At 48.4% G+C, this 26777-nt stretch overlaps 1 protein-coding gene across 2 annotated transcripts in view; it reads left to right on the top strand.

Moving 5' to 3' along the window:
* The window catches only part of PRPSAP1 (phosphoribosyl pyrophosphate synthetase associated protein 1), a 302806-nt gene extending 276874 nt beyond the window's left edge, over nucleotides 1–25932 (top strand). For both annotated transcript variants that reach the window (XM_078654587.1, XM_078654586.1), the window contains 2 exons: nucleotides 23871–24017; nucleotides 24585–25932. In XM_078654587.1, the coding sequence (XP_078510713.1) occupies nucleotides 23871–24017; nucleotides 24585–24743 (306 nt within the window). In that variant the 3' untranslated portion in view covers nucleotides 24744–25932. The remainder of the gene's footprint in view (nucleotides 1–23870; nucleotides 24018–24584) is intronic.
* The last annotated feature ends 845 nt before the right edge of the window (nucleotides 25933–26777 follow it).

The raw sequence follows: 26777 nt of genomic DNA, 5'->3' as shown, positions 1-26777 counted from the left end.
GTCACTGATGATATGTACACTTGTTTACCCTAAATATCAATATTGGTGTGAGTTTCAACAAGGCAAATTAAAAAATAGGAAACAAAGATACTTTTTTATCTTAGTAGGAGGGCAGGCTTGCTTTACCTATGTGATACTAATTTATTATTTTAGTATAGAAGTATGATTCATTATTCTAATACTAAGTACCATTTTGAATTTGGCTTAGTAACCGGAACATGATCCCCCGTGAGTAGAGATATCATTACCATAGTTTTGTCTAGTGTTGAGCTAAGTATGTTTCTGGTTCCAATTTGTAACTATTAATGAAACATGAAGGTGAAAAATGTAAGTTATTGAGTAACTGTCGCGATATATACAATTGGGCTCAGTTGGTTATATATCCTGTAAAGTTGGAAATTATTTTAATCACACAGGGTTCCAGCACATGTAGGGTGTTTTTTTATCACTAAGTTTATCAGATACTAACAGACCGAACTTGGGACACAGATTTTAGGGGCCGGAAATAGAAAATATATTATCTACATTTGGATTTATTCTGATACCAAGTAAAGATTTGGCAAATAGGGTGACCAATATGATCAAATTGCGATTTTGCTCTAATAATGAGTTTTGAATGATTGATTTATATATTATGACTCATTGCTGGATTTAACCAGGTATTTTCAGGGTCGGTTGCATTATTCTAAAAGGCATTTATGCAGCTATTTAAATGTGTAATTCATCACTTCGAACATCCATGATAAGAAAATGTACTGTAGGCATAATGTGTACAATGCATTTGCTATTTACACGAAGGTTTTTTAAGCCAATGACACCATAAGCACTGAAACATAATGGTTAGGTGCAAACATTTAAAAATGGCATTTATGCTGTCATTGAAATGTGTAATTCATCATTCTGGATGTTAATGAAAAGTGAAAGTATTGTATGCACATTTGCACAATTTATTTGCTGTCTTGCACATTGGTTTTTAAAAAAGCCCATGAAATTATAAGCATTGAAACAAGTAATTTATAATCTTTACCAATGTGCTGGCATTTCTGGTCTTCTATGTCTATTCAATTCAGAAGTCATGTGAACAGATTCGAAATCTGTACTTGCACTTTAAAAGGGGTTACTGTATTGGATCATGCTGTCATGTGATCAAGGCTCAGGGGAGCCGAAACATTATGATGGCGACGAAACTGCTGAAAAGAAAATAATTTGCACTAGAATTCATCTGGTCTGTGTCCGTACTTGTGAAGAAAAGGAGCCGAGATACAAGCCACGGCTCACCTGCGGAATCACAAATATATATATATATATATATATATATATACGGCATGAATTGACACGGACAGCAAACACAGACGGCATCAACTACCGCGAGGAACACCACAAGCGAAACCACAAGCCCCATAATGCAACATACAGACCACCAATGAGGAGGTCCAATGGGGACCATCACTACAAAAGCAACTCTATTTGCGGGAGCCAACGTGGAGCAACACAGTACAATGCTGCAGTGGACCCTTTGAGAAAGGTAGCGGGACTACTGAAACGCGTCAGGGACGCTGTGCGAGATTGCCGTGACTTAATAAAGAAGATATCTGAAAGAAACAGGTTAGTATTAGATTCCTTACCTTAGAATATCCCCAGGCGTCAGTCTGGATCCGGAAACTTTTGCGTAGCAGCACCCCTGCGCGTCGGTAGGCGTCGTCTGCAGGCGTCCCCTGCGGCTCCGCGTCCGTCGTTGGCGTCGTGCGCCGTGATGACGTCGCTGGAGTATATAGACGCCGCCTCCGCGCGGTGACGTCAGTTCTTCTTTTTTCCGCGCCAGTTAGCGCAGATCCGAGAAGTGCAGTACTCCGGTCTTTTGACCAAAGTTTTTTGTGAATCCTTGATTCTTCTTATGGTGCCGGTAGGATGCCCGGTTTTAAGAACTGTGACGACTGTGACCGCACGATGTCGGTCACGGATCATCACCGACTCTGCCTCCGGTGCCTGGGCCCCGACCACGCCGTGGACGACTGTATCGACTGCCGGGCCCTGACGAGTAAAGCTAGGCGGGAGCGCGCCCCGCGTCGAGAGCGGTCCCGGTCCGGCCGGAGGTCCAGGGAGCGGTCGAGGGAGCGGTCGCGGAGCCGCCACGAGCGCTCCGGAAGTCGTCACCATTCCTCTGGTTCCTCGGGTAGGAAACACAAGAAGTCGGGGCGTCGTCATCGTACCCCCGACGCTCGCGTGATTGAGGCCGGGGGTTCGGGTGGCCCCACCCCCGCGGCTCCGCGTGAGTCGCCGGCGCGGCCTGCTCCATACCCTACGGTCCCTGGGCAAGGCGCGACGCCCGGGGAGATAGAGGAGTTACTCATGGCCATGAGGGCACTGTCTCCTCCGACGGGGCCTACGGCGCCTTCGGGCCCTGTGCTTCCGTCCGGAGGCCCTAGCGGTTCGGGTGCTCCGGCGCCGCCGACGGCTCCGACCCCGGCGCCGCAGGGACCCTCAGGGTCGACGCGGGCTGGTCTACCGGCCTCTCCGGCGCCGATTCCATCGGGGTTGCCCCCGACGCCGCCCCCGCGCGGCGCCGGTGCTCCGGCGCCGGCTCCGGGCGGCGCCGCCCCCATACCCTCTCCGACTCCGGACGCGGAGTCGGACCGGTGTCGCCCGACGCCGAGTCCGACGCCGATGGGGCCTGTGGACCCCGGGGAGCCGGTCTACATTGTTGATTCCGAATATGGTGAATATGTAGATTACGGAGAGGGTTGGGAGGGGTCTGAGGACCCTCTGTCACGCGAGTGTCAGTACAATGTGGACTGGACAGGTGATTTGGGTGACGCCAGTGGTCTGGACGACTCTCCTAACCCTGGCTTTGTCTCGCCTCCTACCGTGGCTTCGGAGGAGGGGGCTGCTTATTCAGTGGTGCTGATGAGGGCTGCCAAGGCCTTACACCTTGAGCTCCCCGTCGCGGCCGTGAGGCCTAACATCCTCACTGAGGTCTTCAAACCGCAGTCATGCCCACAGGAGCCACTGCTGCCGTTCAACGAAGCCTTGTCTGACGTTCTTTTGGGCACGTGGTCCAGGCCCGCTTCAGGTTCGCCTGTTGATAGGAACGTGGCCAGACGCCACCGTCCGTGTAAGGATGACCCCAAGTTCCTGTCCACCCATCCCACCCCTGAGAGTCTGGTGATCCAGGCCTCGACTTCCCAGACCGCATTCCCGTCGGCCCCGCCCGACCGGGAATCCAAGAGGTACGACCAGTATGGAAAAAAGGTCTTCTCGTCCCTGAGTTTGGGACTGCGGTCTTGCAACACCGCATGCCTCTTGGGCCGCTACTCCCACTCTCTGTGGGATACGGTCGCGGACCTGCTGCCAGAATGCCCGCAGGAGGTACGGGCAAAGCTCGGCAAGGCTATGATTGAAGGCCGAGACGCAGCAAAATACTCCATCAGGTGTGGTCTTGATACGACCGACTCGCTGGGCAGAGCGATGTCCACGACGGTGGCGATTCGTCGCCACGCCTGGATGTGGTCTGCCAACTTTTCGGCAGATGTCCAGAATGCCTTGACGGACATGCCGTTCGATGGCAGTCGCCTGTTTGGCGACAAAGCGGACCACGCGCTGGAGCGCTTCAAGGACTCCAGGGTCACGGCCAAGTCCTTGGGTCTCTCGACCCAGCGCCAGCAAACGGGTTCGTTTCGCTCCTTTCGTGGCCAAGGAAGGGGCGGTCCCACACGTGCTGCCAGCCACGCGCCGCAACACATTTCTCAACGCGGTGGCGGCCGTGGAATCCGCCGTGGAGGCGGTCGGGGACAACGGCGAGGTCAGACCACACCTCCCCCCGCAGCATCGGCCTCCAAATCCTCCTGGTCCGTGCTTTCAGGCCCATGTGACGCCAGTGGGTGGCAGGGTTCGCCATCACCACTCCCGCTGGCGCGCAATCACATCGGACAGGTGGGTGCTGCAGCTCGTCCGAAGGGGCTACTCCCTCCCCTTCGAGACCACTCCTCCAGCCATGCCACCGCAGAACCACCGTGTGTCGGGGGACCACTTGACACTTCTGCAGGAGGACGTTACGGCCCTCTTGGCCAAGGGGGCCGTCGAGCACGTTCCTGGGCCAGAAGTAGGGCGTGGTTGCTATTCCCACTACTTTCTGGTACCCAAGAAGGACAAAGGGGGCCTACGTCCTATCTTGGATCTACGGAACGTCAACGGCTTCCTCCGGAAGGAGAAGTTCAAGATGTTGACTTTGGCTCAGGTCTTGGCTGCTCTAGACCCGCTAGACTGGATGGTAGCGTTGGACTTGCAGGATGCGTATTTTCACATCCCCGTCCTGCCGGCCCACCGGCGTTACCTGCGGTTCACGGTAGGCCACGAGCACTTTCAGTTTATCGTGCTCCCATTCGGCCTTACCAGCGCCCCACGGGTGTTCACAAAGGTGATGGCGGTGGTCGCAGCCCATCTGCGCCGGTTGGGGGTTTCAGTCTTCCCCTACCTGGACGACTGGTTGTTGAAGGCGGGCTCGCCCCAGACAGTCGTCCACCACCTTCAGATGACGGCAGACCTCCTGCACGAGCTGGGGTTTTCCATCAATGTGCCGAAATCACACCTGTGTCCCTCTCAAAAGCTCCTTTTCATCGGAGCGGTTCTCGACTCGGCGCAGTTTCGGGTTTATCCTCCGGAACGGCGAGTCCGGGATATACAGGCTTTGATTCCCATCTTTCAGCCGTTATTCCGGGTTTCGGTCAGGTTGACGCTGCGGCTGCTGGGGCTGATGGCTTCCTGCATCCTTCTGGTGCATCACGCCCGGTGGTGGATGCGGGCTCTGCAGTGGGACCTGAAGTTTCAGTGGGCCCAGCATCAGGGCAACTTGTCCGACCATGTCTTGATCTCGGAGGGCACTGCGAGACAACTGCAGTGGTGGCTTACGGACCGCGATTGGGTCAGAGGCAGATCCCTCTCCCTTCCCCAACCGGAGCACGTGGTTGTGACGGACACGTCCCTCCAGGGCTGGGGAGGCCACTTGGGAGAGGCGGAGATCAGAGGCATCTGGTCTCCGGCGGAGTCCGGGCTCCATATAAACCTGTTGGAGCTGCGGGCGATCCGTCTAGCACTGAAGGCATTCCTCCCCTTTGTCAACGGGAGTGTAGTGCAGGTGTTCACGGACAACACCACCGCCATGTGGTACTGCAACAAGCAGGGCGGAGTGGGGTCGTGGACCCTTTGCCAGGAAGCTCTGCGTCTCTGGCAATGGCTGGAACGTCAGAGCGTGACTCTGACGGTTCAACACCTGGCAGGTTCTCTGAACGCCAGGGCGGACGAACTCCGCCGTCGGTGCTCGGTGGATCACGAATGGCGTCTGAACTCGGACGTGGCGCAAGGCCTCTTTCTGAAATGGGGAGAGCCTTGGTTAGATCTATTCGCCACAGAAGAGAACGCACAATGTCATCAGTTCTGCGCGTTGGAGTTTCCAAGACGGCACTCGCACGGCGACGCCTTTCGGCGCGCGTGGAGTTGCGGTCTATTGTACGCCTTTCCGCCTATACCACTTCTGCCCAGAGTGCTGAAGAAGATCAGGCGCGACCGGGCCCAAGTTATCCTTGTGGCTCCGGACTGGGCTCGAAGGTACTGGTATCCCGAGCTACTCAGCATGTCAGTCGGTCCCTCGATCCGCCTGCCCCTTCGGGAGGACCTTCTGTCGCAGCAGCAGGGGACGGTCCTCCACCCGAACCTGTCCAGTCTCCACCTCCATGCGTGGAGATTGAGTGGCGACAGTTGAGGCCATTTGACTTGCCTCCTGAAGTTTGTGATGTGATTCTGGCAGCCAGGCGTCCCTCCACAAAGTCGGTATACGCCTGCCGGTGGAACAGATTTGTGGCATGGTGCACAGCAAAGGCTGTGGACCCTCTTTCTGCCCCTCTCTCCGAGGTTCTCCTCTTTCTTCTCTCTCTTGCCCAGCAGGGCTCTGCTCTGGGCACTATCAAGGGCTACCTTTCTGCCCTTTCGGCCTTTCTAAGGCTGCCTGATCAACCTTCTTTGTTCAAGTCCCCTATTGTAACGAGATTCTTGAAAGGCATCACGCACATGTATCCACCTGTTCCGTTTGTGATGCCTCAGTGGGACTTGAACCTGGTTCTGACCTTCTTGATGTGTGCTCCCTTTGAGCCACTTCATTCCTGTCCTCTCCGTCTCCTGACTTTAAAGACGGCCTTCCTGGTTGCCATCACCTCTGCCAGGAGAGTGAGTGAGCTCCAGGCTCTTTCTGTCAAACCTCCTTTCATGTCCATTCATCCAGACAAGGTGGTTCGGAGAACTAGACCTTCTTTCCTGCCCAAAGTAGTCTCTGCTTTTCACATCGGGCAGTCCATCACCTTACCCTCCTTCTTCCCGCCTCCGCATCCTTCAAAGGATGAAGAGCGGCTCCATCGTCTGGACCCAAAACGTGCGCTTTCATTTTATATGGATCGCACTCGCCAGTTCCGGGTGGATGACCAACTGCTTGTTGGCTACGTGGGTGCGAAGAAGGGACGGGCGGTGCATAAGCGGACCATCTCTCGGTGGGTCGTCCTGTGCATCAAAGCGTGCTACTCTTTGGCTCGGAAGGAGCCTCCTGTTGGGCTGAGGGCCCATTCCACTCGGGCCACGGCGGCTACTACTGCCCTGGGCCGGGGAGTCCCCTTGCAGGACATTTTGTCAGGCGGCTACGTGGGCCTCGCTGCACACGTTTGCAAGGCACTACTGCCTGGAAAGTCAAGTCCGGAGGGATGGCTTCTTTGGCCGTTCTGTCCTCCAGGACTTTCTGGTGTAAGCTGTATTGGTTCCCAGACCCACCACCGGGGTTGGTATTGCTGGGGTATCTATTCTAAGGTAAGGAATCTAATACTAACCTGTTTCTTTCAGATGAACAAGTTACTTACCTTCGGTAACGATATATCTGTAAGAAACAGTAGTTAGTATTAGATTCCTTACCGCCCCACCCATCCTCCCCGTTCTGCGAACTGATACATAGGGTTAAGGTCATCCCCTTCAGGGCCCTAGTTTCGCATGGCACCAGTGTTGGTTCTTACATGGCTCTGCGTGTTCTGGCGCGGAAAAGCTGTGTGCAAAGAACTGACGTCAGCGCGCGGAGGCGGCGTCTATATACTCCAGCGACGTCATCACGGCGCACGACGACGGACGCGGAGCCGCAGGGGACGCCTGCAGACGACGCCTACCGACGCGCAGGGGTACTGCTACGCAAAAGTTTCCGGATCCAGACTGACGCCTGGGGATATTCTGAGGTAAGGAATCTAATACTAACTACTGTTTCTTACAGATATATCGTTACCGAAGGTAAGTAACTTGTTCGTTCTTCCCACAAGAGTGTGCGCCTTGTCTTTCTTAGTGAAGGTATTTTTTTGTGATATTTATCGGCAAGGTCCAGCCGAATCAAAGAGCGCCACAATGCCCCGCCTTATGGACTACAACTTTTGACGTCGCAAGACTTAAAAGGGGTACTGGCAGCCGCCTCGGACCGGCCGAGGTAGGGACCCACACCAGCCTCGAAAATAGGACTGTGCAGGGTCTTGTTGGTACACGGCATGAATTGACACGGACAGCAAACACAGACGGCATCAACTACCGCGAGGAACACCACAAGCGAAACCACAAGCCCCATAATGCAACATACAGACCACCAACGAGGAGGTCCAATGGGGACCATCACTACAAAAGCAACTCGATTTGCGGGAGCCAACGTGGAGCAACACAGTACAATGCTGCAGTGGACCCTTTGAGAAAGGTAGCGGGACTACTGAAACCCGTCAGGGACGCTGTGCGAGATTGCCGTGACTTAATAAAGAAGATGTTCTTCCCACAAGTGTGTGCCTTGTCTTCCTTAGTGAAGGTATTTTTTTGTGATATATATATCACATATATATATATATTTTTTTTAATCTATATATATCCAAACGAGAAAAGCTTGAAGTGCCACACACAGACGTGTAAAACACCTTCTTTATTGGTAGGTTACAGGGGCAAAACAGCATCACCTCCACAGCCTCGATGTCAACCAAACATGTTTCGGGCTTCCTAGACCTTGTTCACTGGTGTCAAGCGAGGCACAGTTGCAGCAGTCTGGCGCCACACTCCTAGCGCTGTAATATAGTCCCGCCCTATGGGCGTGTGTTCTAATGGCATGGTGGTCTTGGTAGTGTGTTTGGAAAGGTTCCACAGTGAAGTGCAGCATCGCCCGCAGTAAAATTAAAATCCTCTAGTGGGTTGCTGTGAGGCGGCACAGGATTCCTGCATTAGTACCAAACCAACACCGGTCACGTCGTTCCCTGCGCGCTTACACTTTCAAGGCACACTGGAGCTGCTCCTCCGAAGCGGGGCACTTCGCGACCCGAGCGGGGCCGCAATATATATCCAAATGAGAAAAGCTTGAAGCACCACACACAGATGTGTTTAAAACGTTCTTTATTGGTAGGTTACAGGGGCAAAACAACATCACCTCAACAGCCTAGATGTCGACCAAACATGTTTCGGGCTTCCAAGCCCTTGTTCACTGGTGTCAAGCGAGGCACAGTTACAGCAGTCTGGCCCCACACTCCTAGCGCTGTAATATAGCCCCGCCCCATGGGGACTATATTATATATATGTATGTATGTTCGAGGCACGTGTGCTGTAGATACACATGCTTTGCATACTCCTGCCATCTAGTGTTGGTTCAGGAAAGTTGTTTTTGTCTTTGAAGAATTCTTTCCAGTCATGAGGTAACGTGACTCCTCCTTTCGGTTGATAGTACGCATGGTCATTGACTCCACTGATTTGTTTAGAACTTTCCAGGATTCTATTCTGCGGGATGGGCAGACGCTGATCAACAACTCACTTCAGTTAGCAGCCATCCCTAAATCTTGGAAACATGCTAAGGTAGTCCCTCTCTTAAAAAAACCGACACTGGACCCCGCTAGGCCGGATAGCTTCAGACCTATCTCCTTACTTCCGTACCTTGCTAAGGTGGCGGAAGCTCATGTGAATTCCATTCTGACCACCTACCTGGAATCTAACGGATTTCTGGACGAGTCCCAAAATGGATTCCGTGCTAAATACAGCACGGAGTCTGCCTTATTGGCCGTCACGGAACATCTAAGGGAGGTGCAGGACCAGGGCAAGACCTCGTTTCTGATTCTGCTGTACTTGAGCGCGGCCTTTGACACGGTCTCCCACAGGATCTTGCTTGAGCGACTGTGGGAGATCGGAGTCAGAGAGAGTGCCTTGGATTGGTTTGTGTCATTTCTATCCGACCGTTCCTTCCAGGTGCACGCCCCGCCGTACTCGTCCAACAGGCACCCCTTGAAACGTGGGGTTCCGCAGGGCTCTGCGCTCAGCCCCACATTGTTCAATGTGTATGTCCGCCCCCACGATCTATGTTGGCCCGAGATCGTAAGATTAGGTTAATATCGTATGCGGACGATAACCAACTTATTTTTACCTTCTCCAAAAACACTGAGGTGGACCAAACCAAATTCCAAGAAGATATTCTGGCCATATCAAACTGGCTGTCTCAGAACTGTCTTCAGTAAAATTCCTCCATAACTGAGGTACTTTTAATAGGCAATGAAACTCAGAAATGGGACAAACATTGGTGGCCCCCCACACTAGGACTTCCACCTATTCCTAAGGAGGTAGTTACAAATTTGGGCCTGATGTTGGATAACTCACTTTCTCTAGAGACTCATGCCAAGAAAGTGGCAGGCACCTGTTATGGTCGCCTTTGCTTCCTTAAACCCATTCTTGGCTTCTTTGAGCCTCTCACTCGCCAGGTTATAGTCCAGGCTCTAGTCTTATCCGATCTAGACTACTGTAATGCTCTTATGCTTGGCTCTAACCTGACAGTGATAAATAGGCTACAGAGAGCTCAGAATGCTGCCGCTCGTATTCTGTTTGCACTACCAAAAACCTGCCATACCTCCCTGATTCTTCGACGCCTGCATTGGCTGCCGATCAAACAACGCATTCAATTTAAAACTCCATGCATAACCCGCAGAATTCTTTATGGCTCTGGTCCCCAAATTCTGCAGGGACTTTGTTCCCTATATGCCCCCACGCGCGCCCTCCGCTCGGCGGATTTATCTCTTGCCTGCACAATTAAGATCCGGAGGAGTAGAGCCGGTGGCCGCTCCTTCAGGTACCTGGCCCCGAAGCTATGGAATTCGATCCCCCTAAGGGCTCAGGCCACCACTAACCACATGCTCTTCCGGAAACCGATTAAAACCTGGTTGTTTTCTTCCATTTAACATATTCTCACTGGCTGCGTTGTTGTACCTTCTGGCATGTCCACAAGCGCTGGGACGCCCCGTTGCTGGGGTAGCCATGCGCTATATAAACAAATTAACATAACATAACACTGTTAGATTGTTTTATTCTGCCATCGTGTTCGGACGTGCATTGCTGAGCTCCAGTATCGTTCCTCGAGTTCCCCTCAGTGTGCAATCCCCTCTACCATCAACGGTATTCTTTCAAATGCGTTTCCCACTTCTCCACATTTTGATTCGGACAGCGAAATCTAAATTTCTGATTGAAACGTTTCTTGTGCGGCCTTTTAGCCTAACCGCGTCCGTCCGGCTCTTCGTCAATGGACCGGACATATTCAAATTCTCCCCCCGGTGCCACTCCAAGTACCCACTTACTGACTTGCACCAGGTATGTAGCTTGTGCTTGTCTCCAGAGAACAAGACTGCAACGCATGCAATTCGTTTCGATCTAAGAAAGCTCTCCGTGATCATCGGGCTCAATGTAGGGAGATGCAGCGCCAGCATATAGACGACATGCCGGATATCTTTGGTGAAGACTCCGAGCAAGATGACCCCGAGCCAACAGCGGCTGAGGAAGAACAGGCTTCAGAGTTGTCTGACTCCGAATCAGAGTTGGAGACAAACATTGACGTCCACGATGTGACGCAGGGGCAGGGTGACGTGAGTACAGAAGACCCCTTGCCCCGTCAACCAATCCTTAAAAAAAATCTAGGGCTTCGGCACCACCTCCGCCTTCTGGCCAAGGTCGGCACAGAGTCGATGTTTCAGACGCTCCACCTGTCAGCTCGGCACCAAAACATACTGTCAGGCCTTCGGCTCGGGACTGAGTCGGCCCAAATCTATTTCCGAGCCGAAATATTCCGGTTCCAAGCACAAAGTCTGTTCGGAGCCGAAACCTTCGACACCGAAAAGCAGTAAACAACCTTCGGAGCCGAAATCTAACCTGCCGAAAGGTCATTCCATCTCGGCTCTAAAACCTTTGATGCTGAAAATCAATGAAGTCCTTTTAGCACCTTCGGATCCAAAAGTAGACATTGTACTGTTCAAATCAGATTCCAAGCAAAAGAAACTTTATATTAATCCTGACACAGGACATATTCCCCCCAAGATGCCATCCAAGCACATGGCGATGGTTATTTTAAAATCCCTTTGAAACAGAAAGATGTTGGTACTAGCCCTTTCCATCCACTACCATCAACTCCTCCACCTCCCCAACTTTACATCCTTTACAGATCACATCACATCCCATCACTCTCTCATTATCTCACCATGGCAGAAATGATACTGATGAGGGAGACGCACACTTACCAATCGATCCATGGACGGATTATACAATTGACCCTCCAATGTATAATGATCCTGGCCTTTACCCTGCCAAGCAATTTACACCTGATGACAATTTCTTTTACGGTGAACTCATTGCCAGGACTGCATAATCCCATGGGGTGAAGCTCCACAAAGAATCTTTTGAGGAGGATTTTCTATTTGAGACTTTAGGATCAACACATAGGTTGAGTCAGACACTCCCTATGCTGAAAAGTATAATGAGGCATGCAGACAACATTTCTAAAGACCCTATACGTGCACAAATCCTCACTCTTAGAGTAGACAAGAAATATAAACCTTCCCCAACAAATGCAGTATTTATTAAAGGCCAGTTACCACTTGATTCTTTGGTAGTATCTAATGCTCGCAAGCAAGCTAATTCTCAAACTTCGGGGGATGGTCCTCCCCCAAAATATAGAATCAAAACTAATTGATGCTTCAGGATAACGTATAGCTGCACAAACGGCCAATCACTGGTGCATTGCTAACACGCAGGGCCTTCTATCCAGATACGATACGGTGCACTGGAACGAAATGGAGCAACTACTACAATATCTCCCAGAGGAGCATAAAGCAGAAGCTCAGTACTTAATCCAGGTAGGGAAATTAATTTCCAACTCTTCCATAAGGTGTGCTCTAGATGCTGCTGACACCGCAGGTAGGGAGATTAATGCTAACATTTTACTCAGAAGGCATGCCTGGGTACGGATTTCCGGGTTTAATGCAAAAGTCCAACAATTCATTTTAAATCGACCTACCTAGACGACTGTCTCAACAAAGCCAGACCTTACCAAAGCTGTCTGCAACACACTCAGACAACAATACACTTACTTCATCAATTGGGCTTCACCATCAATGCACAAAAGTCTCACCTGTGACCTGCACAGATGCAGTCCAATCTAGGAGCTACTATCAACAATCTCAAAGCTCCAGACGCTGTCAATGTAGCCAGAATTCACAAGATTCAGTCTTGTGTACTACAGTTTCAACCTAATCAAACATTACCAGCCAGCATTTTCATGCAACTACTGGGAATGATGGCATCTTGCATCACAATCGTACCTCATGCAAGGCTTCACATGCGTACCCTACAAGAATGTCTAGCGAGCCTGTGGAATCCATCACAGGGTCAATTAACCGATCTAGTGTTAATAAGGGGCCGCACCCATCGCTCTTTGCAGTGGTGGAACCCAAAAAATGTATCAAAAGGACGGCCCTTCTTAGACCCGATTCCACAGACTGTTCTAACAGCAGACAAATCTATCACTGGTTGGGATGCCCATCTCCAACATTACACAATCCAGGGTCTGTGGAGCAACAATCACAAAAGTCTCCACATCAACTACCTAGAACTTCTGGCAGTGGTCCTAGCACTCGAATGTTTTCTAACTCGCCTTATAGGCAAAGTTGTCTTAGTCCGTACAGACAACATGACAGTAATGTACTATGTACAAAAACAAGGAGGAACACACACTCTCCAACTGTCACGCCTCACAAAACATTTGGAACTGGGCAATTCATCACAAGATCTATCTCTTGTCAGAACACCTTCCAGGAGTAAACAATCAAATTGCCGACCTCCTCAGCAAAGTCAGCAAGTTCAAGAGTGGGAGCTTCATCCCCAAGTTCTTCTTCCCTACTTCCAACACTGGGATTGCCACAAATAGGTCTGTTCGCCACAGAAAACAACGCAAAATGCCCAAACTTCGCATCCAGGTTCCCACACCCTCTATCCAAAGGCAATGCCCTATGGATGAGTTGGTCAGGGGTATTTGCCTACACTTTTCCACCTCTCCCACTACTTCCATTGCTAGTTTGGAAGCTCAGGCAAACATCACTCACACTGATCCTAGTAGCCCCCACATGGGCTTGTCAACCTTGGTACACCACCATGTTAGAACTGCCAGTGGTTCCACATCAAAAACGACATATCACCTCCAGTTTCCTCACTCAGAGCCATGGAGAAATCAGACATCCAAATCCCAAGATCCTCAACCTAGCGATTTGGCACTTGAAGTCATAGAGCTTGGTTATTTAAATCTACCACTACAATGTATGACTATTATAAAAGAAGCAAGACAGCCTACTACAGCGCTTGCTATGCAGCAAAGTGGAAAAGATTTGTCAGAGAATTTAAAATCCAAGACCTTCCCTAGTGTCCGCACTGACTGGAGTTGGAATAGTAAATTATACTATTCCAACATCCAGCGCCCCCACTCCGCAAGTCGTTCTTCCGACTTGCGGAGTAAAGGTATACAACGCGGTCATTGTAACGACCACATTGTGATTCCCTGCGGGGAGAAATACCGCGGCATTACGGCTCACATTCCAGTAGAAATAATAACAAAACAGTCAATATTTACAAAGGGGAAAAAAATGGGGTAAAGACAAAATATAAGAAAGTGAGCTGAAAATCCACAGACAGTCATTAAAAGATCAATATATATATATATATATATATATATATATATATATATATTACACCAATGAAGAAAAATAACGATTTGATTAAATATCGTAAACCTTTAGTCATGGGTCAAGGAAGTATCACAACCCTTCATCTGAATTCAGGCAACCAGGTTTTAAAGTTACAATCTAGCTTGATTCCTATTTTGCATAGTTTTAACTTGTGATTCCCACCCCTCTGGTGGTTTTCTGATGTTATTTACTCACAAACTTGGTGTTAAGGGTTGTAATCTTTCTGCTCCTTGCAATGTGTCTACTGGGCATGTCTCACCAATAGCCCACACTTGTTCCATTATTTACTGTATAAGCAGTCTAATAGTGGCATGGTTGTGGTATAGATGTCAAATTCGGATTTGAGCATTTAATTTATCCGTAGAATGTTACAAATTCCGCAGTTATTAGTGGAACAGTGTGTGGGAGGGGGATAGATATCAGGGTGTTTTAATTTTTCAACCTACAAACACCCATGTAGTGATGGTGTCACTGTTGTTATGCAGTAATCAAGGGTTGATAAAATAGTGTATCCAGCACTATAGTTCAAATGCTGCTAGGGTCATCTTAGTTTGAAAAAAATAATAATAAGTTTACATTGCAACCAGACAGTATGGCAATAGACATGGCTATGCACCACAATTGAATCCACTGAAAAAGAGAGAGGCTGCGCAAAATAAGACAACAGCATTTAGAGCCTGTTCCCTGTTTTGTCCTTGAATGTATCTCCCATGTGCACTTCAGCTATTACCTACAATTTTAGGCTCTTTTACCACTTCATAAGAAAGTACAGCAAGTCTTTACTCGAAGCACTGGTGGGGCATAATTTCCAGGCCCCCCCCTATCTTTTGAAATAGACTCCAGCAGCCATTGGGCTGACCTCCTGTTTAAGCCACAGGGATACAAGAAGTTACAACAGGCCTTTCCCCGCAACAGCCCAGCTGACCAGTGGCAACTAGATGTGGACTGAATCTTGTATTGGCCTCTACCTGCCACACAGTGAGACTCTATGTGCCTCCCCTGAGGACCTGGGGGCTTTCGAAGTGTACTCCTGTGGTGAATTGGGACTGAAAGGTATAAAGTTAGAAGGTGAAATCTGACCAAGACGAACCTGGTTGGTGTATCAGATCTGCACACAATCACAGTCCGCGTCAAATTGCATCTGGGTCTCCCGCAGCCATTGTCTATCATTGGCACTTTGTGCTTCTTGCCGCTATTCTTACTGCCTCTGGTTCCCATTATTGGATTTTTGTCATTTTGGTGCAAGTTTTTTTATTCATTTTTGTGCTATTTTTCCAATGTGTTTTGGAATTGTTATTATTTTGCATCTCTGCTTTATTACTGTTTTGGTTCTGTATAAATACTTTACTTCTTGCCCAGCTCTGTGCCATAGCTACCAGGAGTTGAACTCATCCATAATAATTAATCCTATTTAGTACACCTATCATTCTCTATGCAGCTTTCACCTCCGCCTGTGAAAATGTCAAGCATGATCATTCCTCCCACTGATCCTATTCAGGCTCCATTATCACTTTTAGAGTTGGTGAATGGTGTAAAAGAGCACATACATTTCCTTAATCAGGAAGATGCCCTTCACCTTGAATTCTAACTCACCCAAGTAATCCTTCTTCAGCAACACGTGTCCGACACAAACGGAAAAGATTTCCAATCCTATTGCCTTTTGATGTTAAAATCCACATCAGATTGTTCTTTAACATACTCTCCAGCTGCACCTGCTGTCTCCTTTGTGCATATTCCCAGTGACGGACATTTTTCAGGATGTACTATTAAGAGGCGCAGATATACTCAGTATACAATTGCAGGTGCCTGTCTCTGTAATCATGGAGAAAACTTCAGTCTAGACCTGTGTCACTCTAACTTTGCAGCTGGTTCTAGGATTTTCAGCATCCACAGAGGAAATGTTTATCTGCCCATAAACGTAGCAACACCCAGCCTGCAAAAGAAACAAAAAGCTTTTGAAGCAAGATTGGTCCTACCTTCACCAAGAACCTAAACCTGACTCTGTTATTGTCAGCAGTGTTGAAAAATCACCCATCTACTGCAGAGGCATCAGTTCACCCAGATGGTGAGATCAAGAAAATCTATGTTACTGGTCGGAAAGTGTGTGGCACTGCAGTAGTGGCTCTTAAAACTGCCACCGGCTCAGCTTTATTGTACAGGTATGACCGATTACTGTGGGAATCCCTGTCCTCGTGTGAACGATTTTCACAGGGAATGCTCGCAGGATTTCCCGGAAATAAATTAGTAGGCATTCTGTTGACTAGTGCTACTGTGGAGTCTGCAGATTTGTCAGCTCTGCAGTCCTGCCATGGGATGTGTCTCACAGGCGTCCTGGTTGCATTGAACAACAATTAAGGTAGATGCCCAACTGTAAAACAACAAGCATTCCATTCTCTGGCTGAGACTTGTTTAATTCCCATACAGATGATGAGATTGAAAGAATGAGGAAATAGGCAGAAACACTGAAAGCCGTGGGGCTCAAGTAAAATCTTTAAAGCTCAATATCACTGTTCTAACTATCATTGTCAGGACAGACAGAGAGTGTTCATTCCCATCCATGGGCCTACCATCCGTATCTCTAACAACACCAGCAAGTGCAAGGTCCATATCACAGATGGTTAAAGAGTCAAAGAGGTCAGCAGCAACATCAGTGATCCTCCTCATCTCGGAAATCCAGAAACTAGTCCATGCAATGAAAATTCCACTTCTTCTCCTCTGTTCGCTACTCAAGTTTCACCAGACTTGTTGCAAATCATCAAGAGAACATACACTATCCAGGTCATATCCCCTTCCCCCACAATTCCATTAAAAAGTGCGCCAAACATTTGCTGCTTGCTTTAAGTAAAGAAGATACAGGTATCCTACAAAAACAAGCAATCAAACCGGTTACTCCATTACAATGAGGAAAAGGTATTTAGTCAAAATATATTTTGTTTCCCAAGAAAGGTCCCAAGAAGGAATTTTGGCCCACCTTGGATTTGATCACGCAAAATAATACATCAGGAACCAAAAGTTCAGGATTTCAGCCTAACACCAAATATATTGTTAACTTCCAAAAGAAGATTGAACATCCCCTCGTACAAAAACACTGGGCATTCCCTTAGTTTACTGTTAGAAAAATGCATTATCATTTCAAAGTGCTCCCCTTCGAGCTGAACCCAGCCCATTTTCTCATGTCCATACCTAGACAACTGGCTAATAGGAATGGAATTGCCAGAGCAGTCTCAGTGGAACTTGACACCACGATCGCCTTTCTTTGTCGTACATGTCTTCACGTCAGCTATGGAAAATCAGCAATAACTCCTTTTCAAATCCTGAGGTTTTTAGGCTCTGCTCCGTACACAAACATAGGTGAAGCATCTCCTTAAGGGGATAGAGTGTATACTGTTTTTAAGATAGGACAACACCTGCTGCAAACTCTCTCGTGCGCCATGTCCTTGTGTATTTGTCTGGTATCCAACACGTGTCTCTTCATAAAACCTCGCCAACAGTGCACGGAAGACATATGAATCAAAGGTCAAGCCAAATGGGAAGGCAAATTAAAGCTGATTCCACACACCAGAGGGTCGATTAGGTGGTGGTGCAAAACAAGGAACCTTCGAAAAGGATCTCTGTTTCATCAGAGCCTACCTTCTTAGACTATAGTGGCTGATGCATCCCTGACCGTTTAGGGATCTCACTTCTAGAATATACCTAAGCAGAGTTTGTGGTGGAAGAAACAACCATAACATTTAAATATATTAAAAATCAAAGCTTAACATTTTGCTTTGAATTTTTTTTTTAACCATCATTCATTACAAGAAGGTTGCTAATTCAGATGTACAGCACAACCACGATAAATAATTTTAACAAATGGAGTGGCACCAAGTCGAGAACTCCATCCATATGTGCCCAGGCAAACTGGCATTGGCTCCTGAGGACTTCAGAACTGTTAAGTGGACTTTTAAGCAAGTTTTTCATTGAAAACCACAACCTGGAAATAAACAGTAACATAGTCGAAAATATTTGTTTGGACTTGACATGTCCTTAAGTAATTCTCTTTGCAACAAGACAAAACACAAAATACCAAAGTTTTTTTGAAGAAGTAGAGAACATCTATAATACCTTCCCTATAGAAGCAAGGTGTCGCTCACAGTTGGAGATGTGGTTTGACTCGGCAGCCACCAGTGTCGAGCTACATCAATTTGGCCCAATTTCCACCTCTGGTTTGGCCTCTCTGCTGTACTGTTAAATTCGGCTCTCCGGCGGAGCTAATCTCTCCCACCATTTCGGAGCAGGGCTGCGAGATTATCCAACCTGTTGTGGGAAATATGATTAATATCTCCCTGTCCTCCGACTGTGTTCCTCAACAATGGAAACGTGCCATGGTGGTCTCCCTGTTTAAAAATAAAACGCTATTGAATCCTTTATGGCCCCAAAATTATCGGCCCATTTCTTTGCTGCCTCTCTTTGGTAGGTTAGCGGAAAAGCATATAAACAATCAACTCTCCTATTTCTTGGAGTATAATGGGCTCCTACATGGAACTCAATTATGCTATCGCTCTACCAACATCACAGACTCTGCCTTGTTTCTTGCCTCTGAATCGGCTAGGCAAATTATGGATGAGGGCAACACCATGGCCATTCTTATTTATTTTTTTATTATATAAACAGGCTCCATACAATCGCACAAAAGACATCAGCAGTAGAACGGTGGTACAGAGAGGACAATGCTACATAGCATAACACATCTTCAAATAAGCTGGCATTGATCGATCAAGCCCCCCCTAGCACCCCCCCATCCCAACATCCAACCCGCTAGTCACCCCCTCCGTGGATCTCTCCACGGTGAGCATACCTGCAGGTACTATGATGACACTGTATCCTCTGCCGCCTCGCCCCCTCCTCCCATCCCACCCCACCTCTCATTCGTCTGTGTGTGGAGTAACTAGCAATTCCTCCCCCACAACTAATTGGACCCAGACATGTCTTGGGTGTTCACCAGCTCTCCTCTATGTTGCCTCCATGCCGCCCACACCTTCTCCCACTTTTTAGGGCATCCCCTACTTTTATAAATGACTCTTTCTGCTCTCTGGCACCAATCCAGGTCCCTCTCCAAGTCTTCCACTGTTGGTATCACCTCACTCCCCCATAGCCTCGCTATGTTCCGCTTTGCAACCATGCTAGCTAATGCTAACCAGATCTTGTCACCTTTCGACCATGTGATATCACTCGTGACTCCCAATAAGTGCCAACGAGCCTCCAAGGGGACTTCCGACCCTACTACCTCCCCATGATGTCAGATAATCTGGACCAGTAGGCCCTGATCTTGGTACAGTCCCATAATATATGAAAAAACGTGCCTTCCTCCCCACAGCCTCTCAGACAGAACCTCGAATCGGCATAGCCGATTCTAAACTGTGTCGTGCGTGGGGTGTAGGAGCGGTGCAAAATACGGAGCTGGACGAGTCGGAACCTAGCTCGAATCGCTACCTCACGCGGGCCTTGTAGTGCCTACCTCCAGTCGTCGTCATCCAATAGCCCTATGTCCGATTCCCACTTTTCCCTCAGGGGGCCTAGGGGATCAGCCATGTTGTTAATTAGTTTTTTAATTAGTTTTTTATACATCAGGGAAATTGCTTTGTCCACCATTGGATCCATCAACAGCCTGTCCTCCAGAGGGGTGTATTCCGGGAGTTGTTCCCCGGCCGGCAGATGTTCATGGATGTTCATGAATGGCGTGTCTGAGCTGCTGGTAATGTAAGAATTCCCCGCTCCTCATTTGGAATTCTGCCTGTAGGGACGCGAAGTCCATCACATCTCCCCTCCTCCAAAGGTCTCCTAACCTATCAATGCCTATGAGGCTCCATGCCTGGAGGCCCTTTAACTTAACCACTGCTGGAAGAAAGTTTCCGGCCCACAATGGGGTCTGAGCTGTCAGTTTCACCCCCCACCCCAACAACGCCATTGCACGCTTCCAAATTCCCACCACTGCTGCCGTTTGAGGTGGGAGAGATCTGTGGCCTCTTCCCTTATTGTATAGGGCTGCCAGATATGTGCCGGTACCGAGGACCAAGCGGTCCACCCAATATGCCGGTTCCTCCAACGGAGCAAACACCCAGCCATTTACATTAATCAGCTGGGTCGCCCAGTAATACAACCGGACATCTGGGACCGCCAACCCGCCTTCATACATTCCCCTCTGCAAATTCGTCAGAGCGATCCTCGGGCAACCCCCGCTCCACAGCAATGAGCGCTGCTCCGACTCCAACGCTCGGAAGAAGTGTTCCGGTACCGTGAACGGCGTGCTTTGCAGCACATAGAGCAGAAGGGGGAGAGCCATCATTTTAAATAGGAGCGCTCGCCCCAATAAGGACAGAGGGAGAGTCCTCCAGTGCTCGACGTCACCGCATAGGCGCTCCATCTGACCCATGACATTTAAACGCATATAGTCCGCTTCTGTCTTCGCTATCCAGATCCCCAGGTAGCGGAAGATCTCCTTCCATACTAATCCTCCGCACTCACTCGTGAGACACGGTGTCTGGCCCGCTAGAACATGCCCCAGGGACTTGTCCCAGTTGATGCGGTATCCCGAGAAGGTACCGAACCGGTGGAGGATTTCCAGCAGTCTTTGAATGGAAGTCTCTGGACGCTGGACATACAGGAGGACATCATCTGCGTATAACGAAATACGCTCCTCCCAGCCTCCCACCAGGTCTATGCCCCACACCTGGGAGTCCGTTCGCACCCACGGCGTTAAAGTTTCTAACGCTAATGTGAACAGGGTCGGAGAGAGCGGGCATCCCTGTCTCGTGCCCCGTCCCAGATGAAACTCCCTAGACAATGCTCCTTTAACCTTCACTCTCGCCTGCGGGTCAGAGTATAGGAGTCTCACCCACGCTCGAAATTTGTCGCCAAACCCCATCCTGGCCAAGACTGCATAAATGTACTGCCACTCCATGCTATCGAAGGGTATGTGAGCGTCTAGCGAGAGCAGGGCCGCTGGTGTGTCTGGCCTGCCCGCTGTCATCTGTATCACCCCATACAGGCGCCTCAGATTAAGCCGCGTGCTCCTATGCGGCATAAAACCGGACTGGTCCGGGTGTATCAGTGACTGCACTACCGCTCCTAGTCTGGTGGCTAAAATCTTACCCAGGACTTTCGTTTCAAAGTTGAGGACTGATATTGGCCTGTAAGAACTGCATCTGTCCTGTGGCTTACCAGACTTGTGAATCACCACGATTGTGGCTGATCGAAGATCTTTTGCCAACCTCCCTGCCTGTAGAGCCTCCTTATACATTTCCAGCATATGGGGTGCAATTCTACTAGAGACACACCTAAACGCCTCCGCCGGAAAGCCATTGGGCCCCGGCGCCTTACCCGCCTGCAAGTCACCCATGGCATGTTCTATTTCCGACACTGTAATGTCGGAATCCAGAATGTCCCTATCCGCTGGCTCCAACGTGGGCAACCGCAGGGAGGTCAAGAAATCCTCGCAATCTCTCGCATTCGGCTGAGTTTGGGACCAATAGACTGCTTCGTAGTAGCAGGCGAACTCTTCCGCTATTTCCACACTCGTGGTACTCATCGTCCCCGCTTGGGTACGAATCCCAGGCACCCAGATGCGATCCCTATCTCACCATGGCCATTCGTATGCAAGATCTCAGTGCCAAGTCTGACACCATATCCCATAATATCCTGGTCAAGTGGCTCTGAAATAGTGGTATTAGTGGTAAAGCTCTGTAGTGGTTGGCCTCATTCTTGCAGGGATGCACTTGTCTGGTATCACAAAAACCTTTTCAGTCATCAATCCGTCCCTTGCAGCAAGGAGTGCCTCAGGGCTCGTCTCTAAGCCCATTTCTTTTTAATGTTTACGTTAGGCCTCTGGCTGGGGTCATCGTGCAGTATAATTTTACTATTATCTAATTTGCTGATGACACTCAGATTCTTATAACTTTGCCCCCGAACAGAGAGCATATGGCATCATCCCTCTGTGCGTGCCTGTCTAATGTTGCCACCTGGATGGACCTCAGTTGCTTAAAATTGAAAGCTGAGAAGACTGCGGATCTGGAACTGGGCAAGCATCTAAACATCTGGTCTATTGCTTGCTTGACAGTTAACTTAGGTTCTTTACTGTCCCCCATGCCCAAGGTAAAGAACCTGCGCATCTGGTTCGATGAGAAGCTCTCGTTCCATGCCCAGATCAAATGCCCTTTCAGGAAAGTGCTTCGGGATGTTGAGTTCCCTAAAAACCATTCTTCACCTTCTTCCCTAGTCCGCCCAAAACATTTAGTCCAGGTGCTGGTTATATCCATAATGGATTACTTTAATATTCTGTACTTGGGTGTCTCCCAAGCGCGATTGAATAGGCTTCAACATATGCAGAATACAGCAGCTCGGACACTGCTCTGGCTCCAGAGGTGAGGCTTTATCAGTACTGTATTGAAGAAGCTACACTGGCTGCTAGTAAAACAGAGTCACCTTTAAGGCCCTCTGTTATTGCTACAAAGCGCTTTCCTGCCAAGGCCCTGCCTATCTTCAGAACAGGATTACTCCCATTGCTCCAAGCAGAACAAGATCGGCTACGGCCAAACTGGTTGTGCCTTCATTTACTTGGCTCCCAAAATTTGGAATTCACTACCGGTGAACTTCGGCTGGCTCTCTCCGAATTGATATTCAGAAAAAAACTGAAAACCTAGCTTTTTGTTTCCAGTTAGGCTTCTCCTGTTGTGCTCAACGCTTTTCTGTACTCCGCTTCCTAGCACTGGGACACCTCATGTGGAGTAACCATGTGCTCTATAAAAATACATTATTATTATTATTTTTATTATTTGCATCGAGAATGTGGGAACCAGGATAAATGAGCTATGCCCTTCTGATGAACTAGGACAAGACATTTCTGTATGCTTTTCCACTAAATCTGGGGCATCAGATTTGCAATGTGAATATGATACTTATTACCCCAGAATTGCCGTCACACTCGTGGTCACCATGTCATCTTCACCTATCAATAAGACTGCTGAAAAAAATTGCTGTGTGGACCGAATCAGCTGGGGAGGATCCATCACCTCATACAAGTGTTGAAATTGACTGCATGGCTCCTGAGGTGCCGCGATGTGGGTATTTAGGTCTACCTCAGGAGGGCGCAAACATTTTCTAGGAAACTAAACAGCCTCACATAAGAGCATCCAACTGTTTTAAATGGAAGCTATCCGTGACCTGGTATCTGCAGAACCACCATAATCCCATTCATTGCAGGGAGTATGTCATCGTAACTTATCCATCTGACTAAATCAATGTTGCAGTACTCCTCGATAAAAGTATATTTAGCTGCCACCACAGCTAACAGAAAAGTGCCAAACCAAAGATCTTTCCTCACAGTCCCAGTGGTTAAAGACTTCTTGGAGGAAACCTATTGTCCAAGATGATAGCCTTTCTCCTTCACTGGAACATAAGTTAGTGCTATCTAAATTCACCTTTTTAGCTTATCCTGAGGCCATCATTGCCACACCTTTCTTGAAAAGTAACTTTTCTGGTTGATTGTATATGCCTTATCGTCCTCTTAATACGCAAAACCATTTCTTAATGACTTAGAAAACATGATGGTCCATTATCTATCATGTTCACAGGCTAATGTTTGTTTTAAATGATAAAAGCTCAAGTAGAAAATTCTAGGTCTTTCCACTAAATTTCAAAACAAGGCATACAAAATCAATGTAACCAATGCTGCTAAACAGTTGAGAGATAAGATGTTTCTCCCTAAATGTAAACTCAAATGCTTGGTTACGTGTGAACACTCTTGATGTTTGTTTTCAGGATGATATAATCGATGACGTGGAGAGCTTTGTTGCAGCTGCGGAAATCCTGAAAGAACGTGGTGCATACAAGATTTTTGTGATGGCTACTCACGGTATCTTATCTGCTGAGGCCCCTCGCCTTATTGAGGAATCTTCTATTGATGAGGTATGGACAAGCTGAATTTACAAGAGAGTGTTCGATACACCACCCTGTAAAGTCAGTGAATGTGCATGGATGCCCAGGGATGGGAGGTGGATTGTACACCCTTGGCAGGTAACTTCTCAGTGTACTAGAGCGATGTAGAATCTTATCATAGTAAATCCCTCCCTTGTCTATCAGGCTTCCTGGGAGCACCAGTGCAGGTAGTCTGATTAAAGTCTTAGCTAGTGGAATTCTTCGAGTGTTGCATACCTCCAGTGGCTCAGCATACCACCTGTACAGCTCTGGCTGAAAACCTAGACTGCCGGTAGATGACACCACACTGCTGGTGACTGTTCCATGAAATGTATGGGTTCCACCATGTTGATAGCGCATGGTATTTAGAGCACAGTAGACCCCCATGACAGTGGTGTGGATTTTGCTGGGTGGGAAGTGTGGGTTGTGTGGTTGTTGGGGCATTCTGTTGAAGAATCTAAAATAGCACAGCTGTATGTGTAGGTAAATGCTGTTCATTGCCCTCCCTAATTCTATTTAATCCATCTCCCTCCGCCCCCCCCCTTGCTGTCTTTGCAGGTGGTCGTAACCAACACAGTCCCCCATGAGGTACAGAAACTGCAGTGCCCAAAGATTAAGACTGTGGATGTGAGCCTGATCCTCGCCGAGGCCATTCGGCGCATCCATAACGGGGAGTCCATGGCTTATCTCTTCAGAAACATTGCAGTGGATGACTAGAGCACACCACTGCTGCCTGCCCTGCATCCTCGCTTCAGATGGACACGTGCATGTGGATGCTGCTGCGACTGCTCTTGAGATGGCGCCCAGGGGTTGTGAGTGGAGATGGGACCATGTGGCGATTGTAGGCTGACCGACGTTTTGGAGGACCGTGTCGTGTCTGAAGCACAAATGGCACAGGTTTCCTAGTGCAGGGTACATCTCAGGAGCTCATGAATGTGGGGCCAGCAGTGCAGATAATGTGTTTGGGCAGCACCATTGTTAGGGAAGTGCTGCACATCTGTGGTGGGCATATGTGAGGCTTAGGGGTTTTTCACATTATTATACAACCAGAGTAGTCTATTATCCCAGCTCCGGCCATGAAAATGAGAGGATAAACTCAGTATTTTCATTTTCAATAAAACTCAATTTGTTTAGAAATTGTGTATTCTATAAATATGAAGGAACTCGGGCCGTTGAGTTGGCATTTCACCAATACCCAGCCTTTCATCTAGTAATTACAACTACTACTTAACTCACTTTGTGTCCCATTAGTGGAGTGTCTGGTTTCGGGACCTCAGTCATCCAAATGTATTCTGTCGTACCGATTATCAGAAAGGTGAATATTACCACGTTGCTCAAATTTCTAACTCTGTTCTTTCTTTTTAAGAGCTTATTCCACTTTCTGCCAGCGAGTCCAGTGAGTTTACTGATTGTGTATGCGTATGTAATAGCTGATCTCCTAGGACAGAGCGCGGACAGGAGCATGGCAATAAGGACTCTAGCTGCACACACTGGCTGCTGGCACTCTCTTGGCACTGTTGGGACTTGCTTTTTATTTCTGTAGCTGCGCTTTGCCTTCTATAATGGATGTCCTTACGTTGCTGGGTGGTGGATATGGGCAACCCATAATCTGATCAGCAGATCTGCCTTGGGGTCGATATGAAGGGGTTTTCTAAGGGAAGTGTGGAAGTGGTCAGGGTTACACGTCTCTTGTGAAAGGGTTACTCCATCCATCCTCTGGGAACAGGACAGTCGTGATTTAGCTTTGCTAGTTTGGCCGCACTTGGTATGTGCTGCCATCACCTATCTTCTCCTGTTTGTGTGAGACGGAGTTGCTTGGTTCCTTCACTTTTCTATTCTTTTTCCTTTTATGAAAAGCTTGCTGTCATTTGTTACATTAAAAGGAAAGCCCTGCAATCAAAAGTTCTCTGGTCTTTCTGTATACACTTCTTTGTTGCTCCTAGTTGCTCTATTCATGGAACATGCAGGAAGGCTTATTAAAACGACTGATAGATTCTTCTGTTTTTCCAATATTTTCTGTAACAATGAAAAAATGTGAAGCGTCTTCCAGCTGCTCCAGAGGGCACATCCTTTTGGATCGACAAGCAGATGTTCAGTTGTTGGGGATGCTCCCCTTACAGCGGGGTGGTGTAGGGTTAGTATCCCTGGTCGGCTAGACATGCGTCTAGCTACAATAAACTGAAAGCACTTAGGAGTAGGCTCATTTCTCAGAGCCATAGGTGTAGGCTGACCTAGAGTGTCCCTAATCTTATCAAGCAAAACTCACTGAACAAACTGTGTTTAGGGGAGAGGTAGTAAGAAGGCAGTGCCTGCTCCCCCTTTCTGGACATGGCTGTGGCCCAGACCACCTTTCCCTTTGACTCGCCAGAAGAGGAATGATGCAGGACTTTGGTAGAAGAGGCGTACTATTCCTTGTGTGTGCCTGTTGAAAATAGGAAATGTCTCATTTCTTTGAAGGTGCTTCGTATTGGGATGTTAGTCTGCGTTTAATCCCTCTCAGCTTTTCTCGACATGCCAAATAAATTATGGCAAGACTGGGAACAGCCCCCCTCCCTCATTGAGGCACTGAGCCCCACTGATTGGACAAAAAGATGCTGCGCAACACAGTTTACAACCTGTTCACCTGCCTAGAGGGCGTAGTGGTCAGACGTGGTCTTGGTGCCCTAAAAAACAAAACAACCCCCCCCCCCCCACACACACACACACACACACACAAAAATAGGTTATATATATGTTAGGCACTTTGCAGAA

The sequence above is a fragment of the Lissotriton helveticus genome, chromosome 7, assembly GCF_964261635.1.
Source record: "Lissotriton helveticus chromosome 7, aLisHel1.1, whole genome shotgun sequence".
NCBI lineage: Eukaryota > Metazoa > Chordata > Amphibia > Caudata > Salamandridae > Lissotriton > Lissotriton helveticus.
Note: the sequence above shows the minus strand (reverse complement) of the source record. Positions and strands in the feature narration are given on the sequence as shown.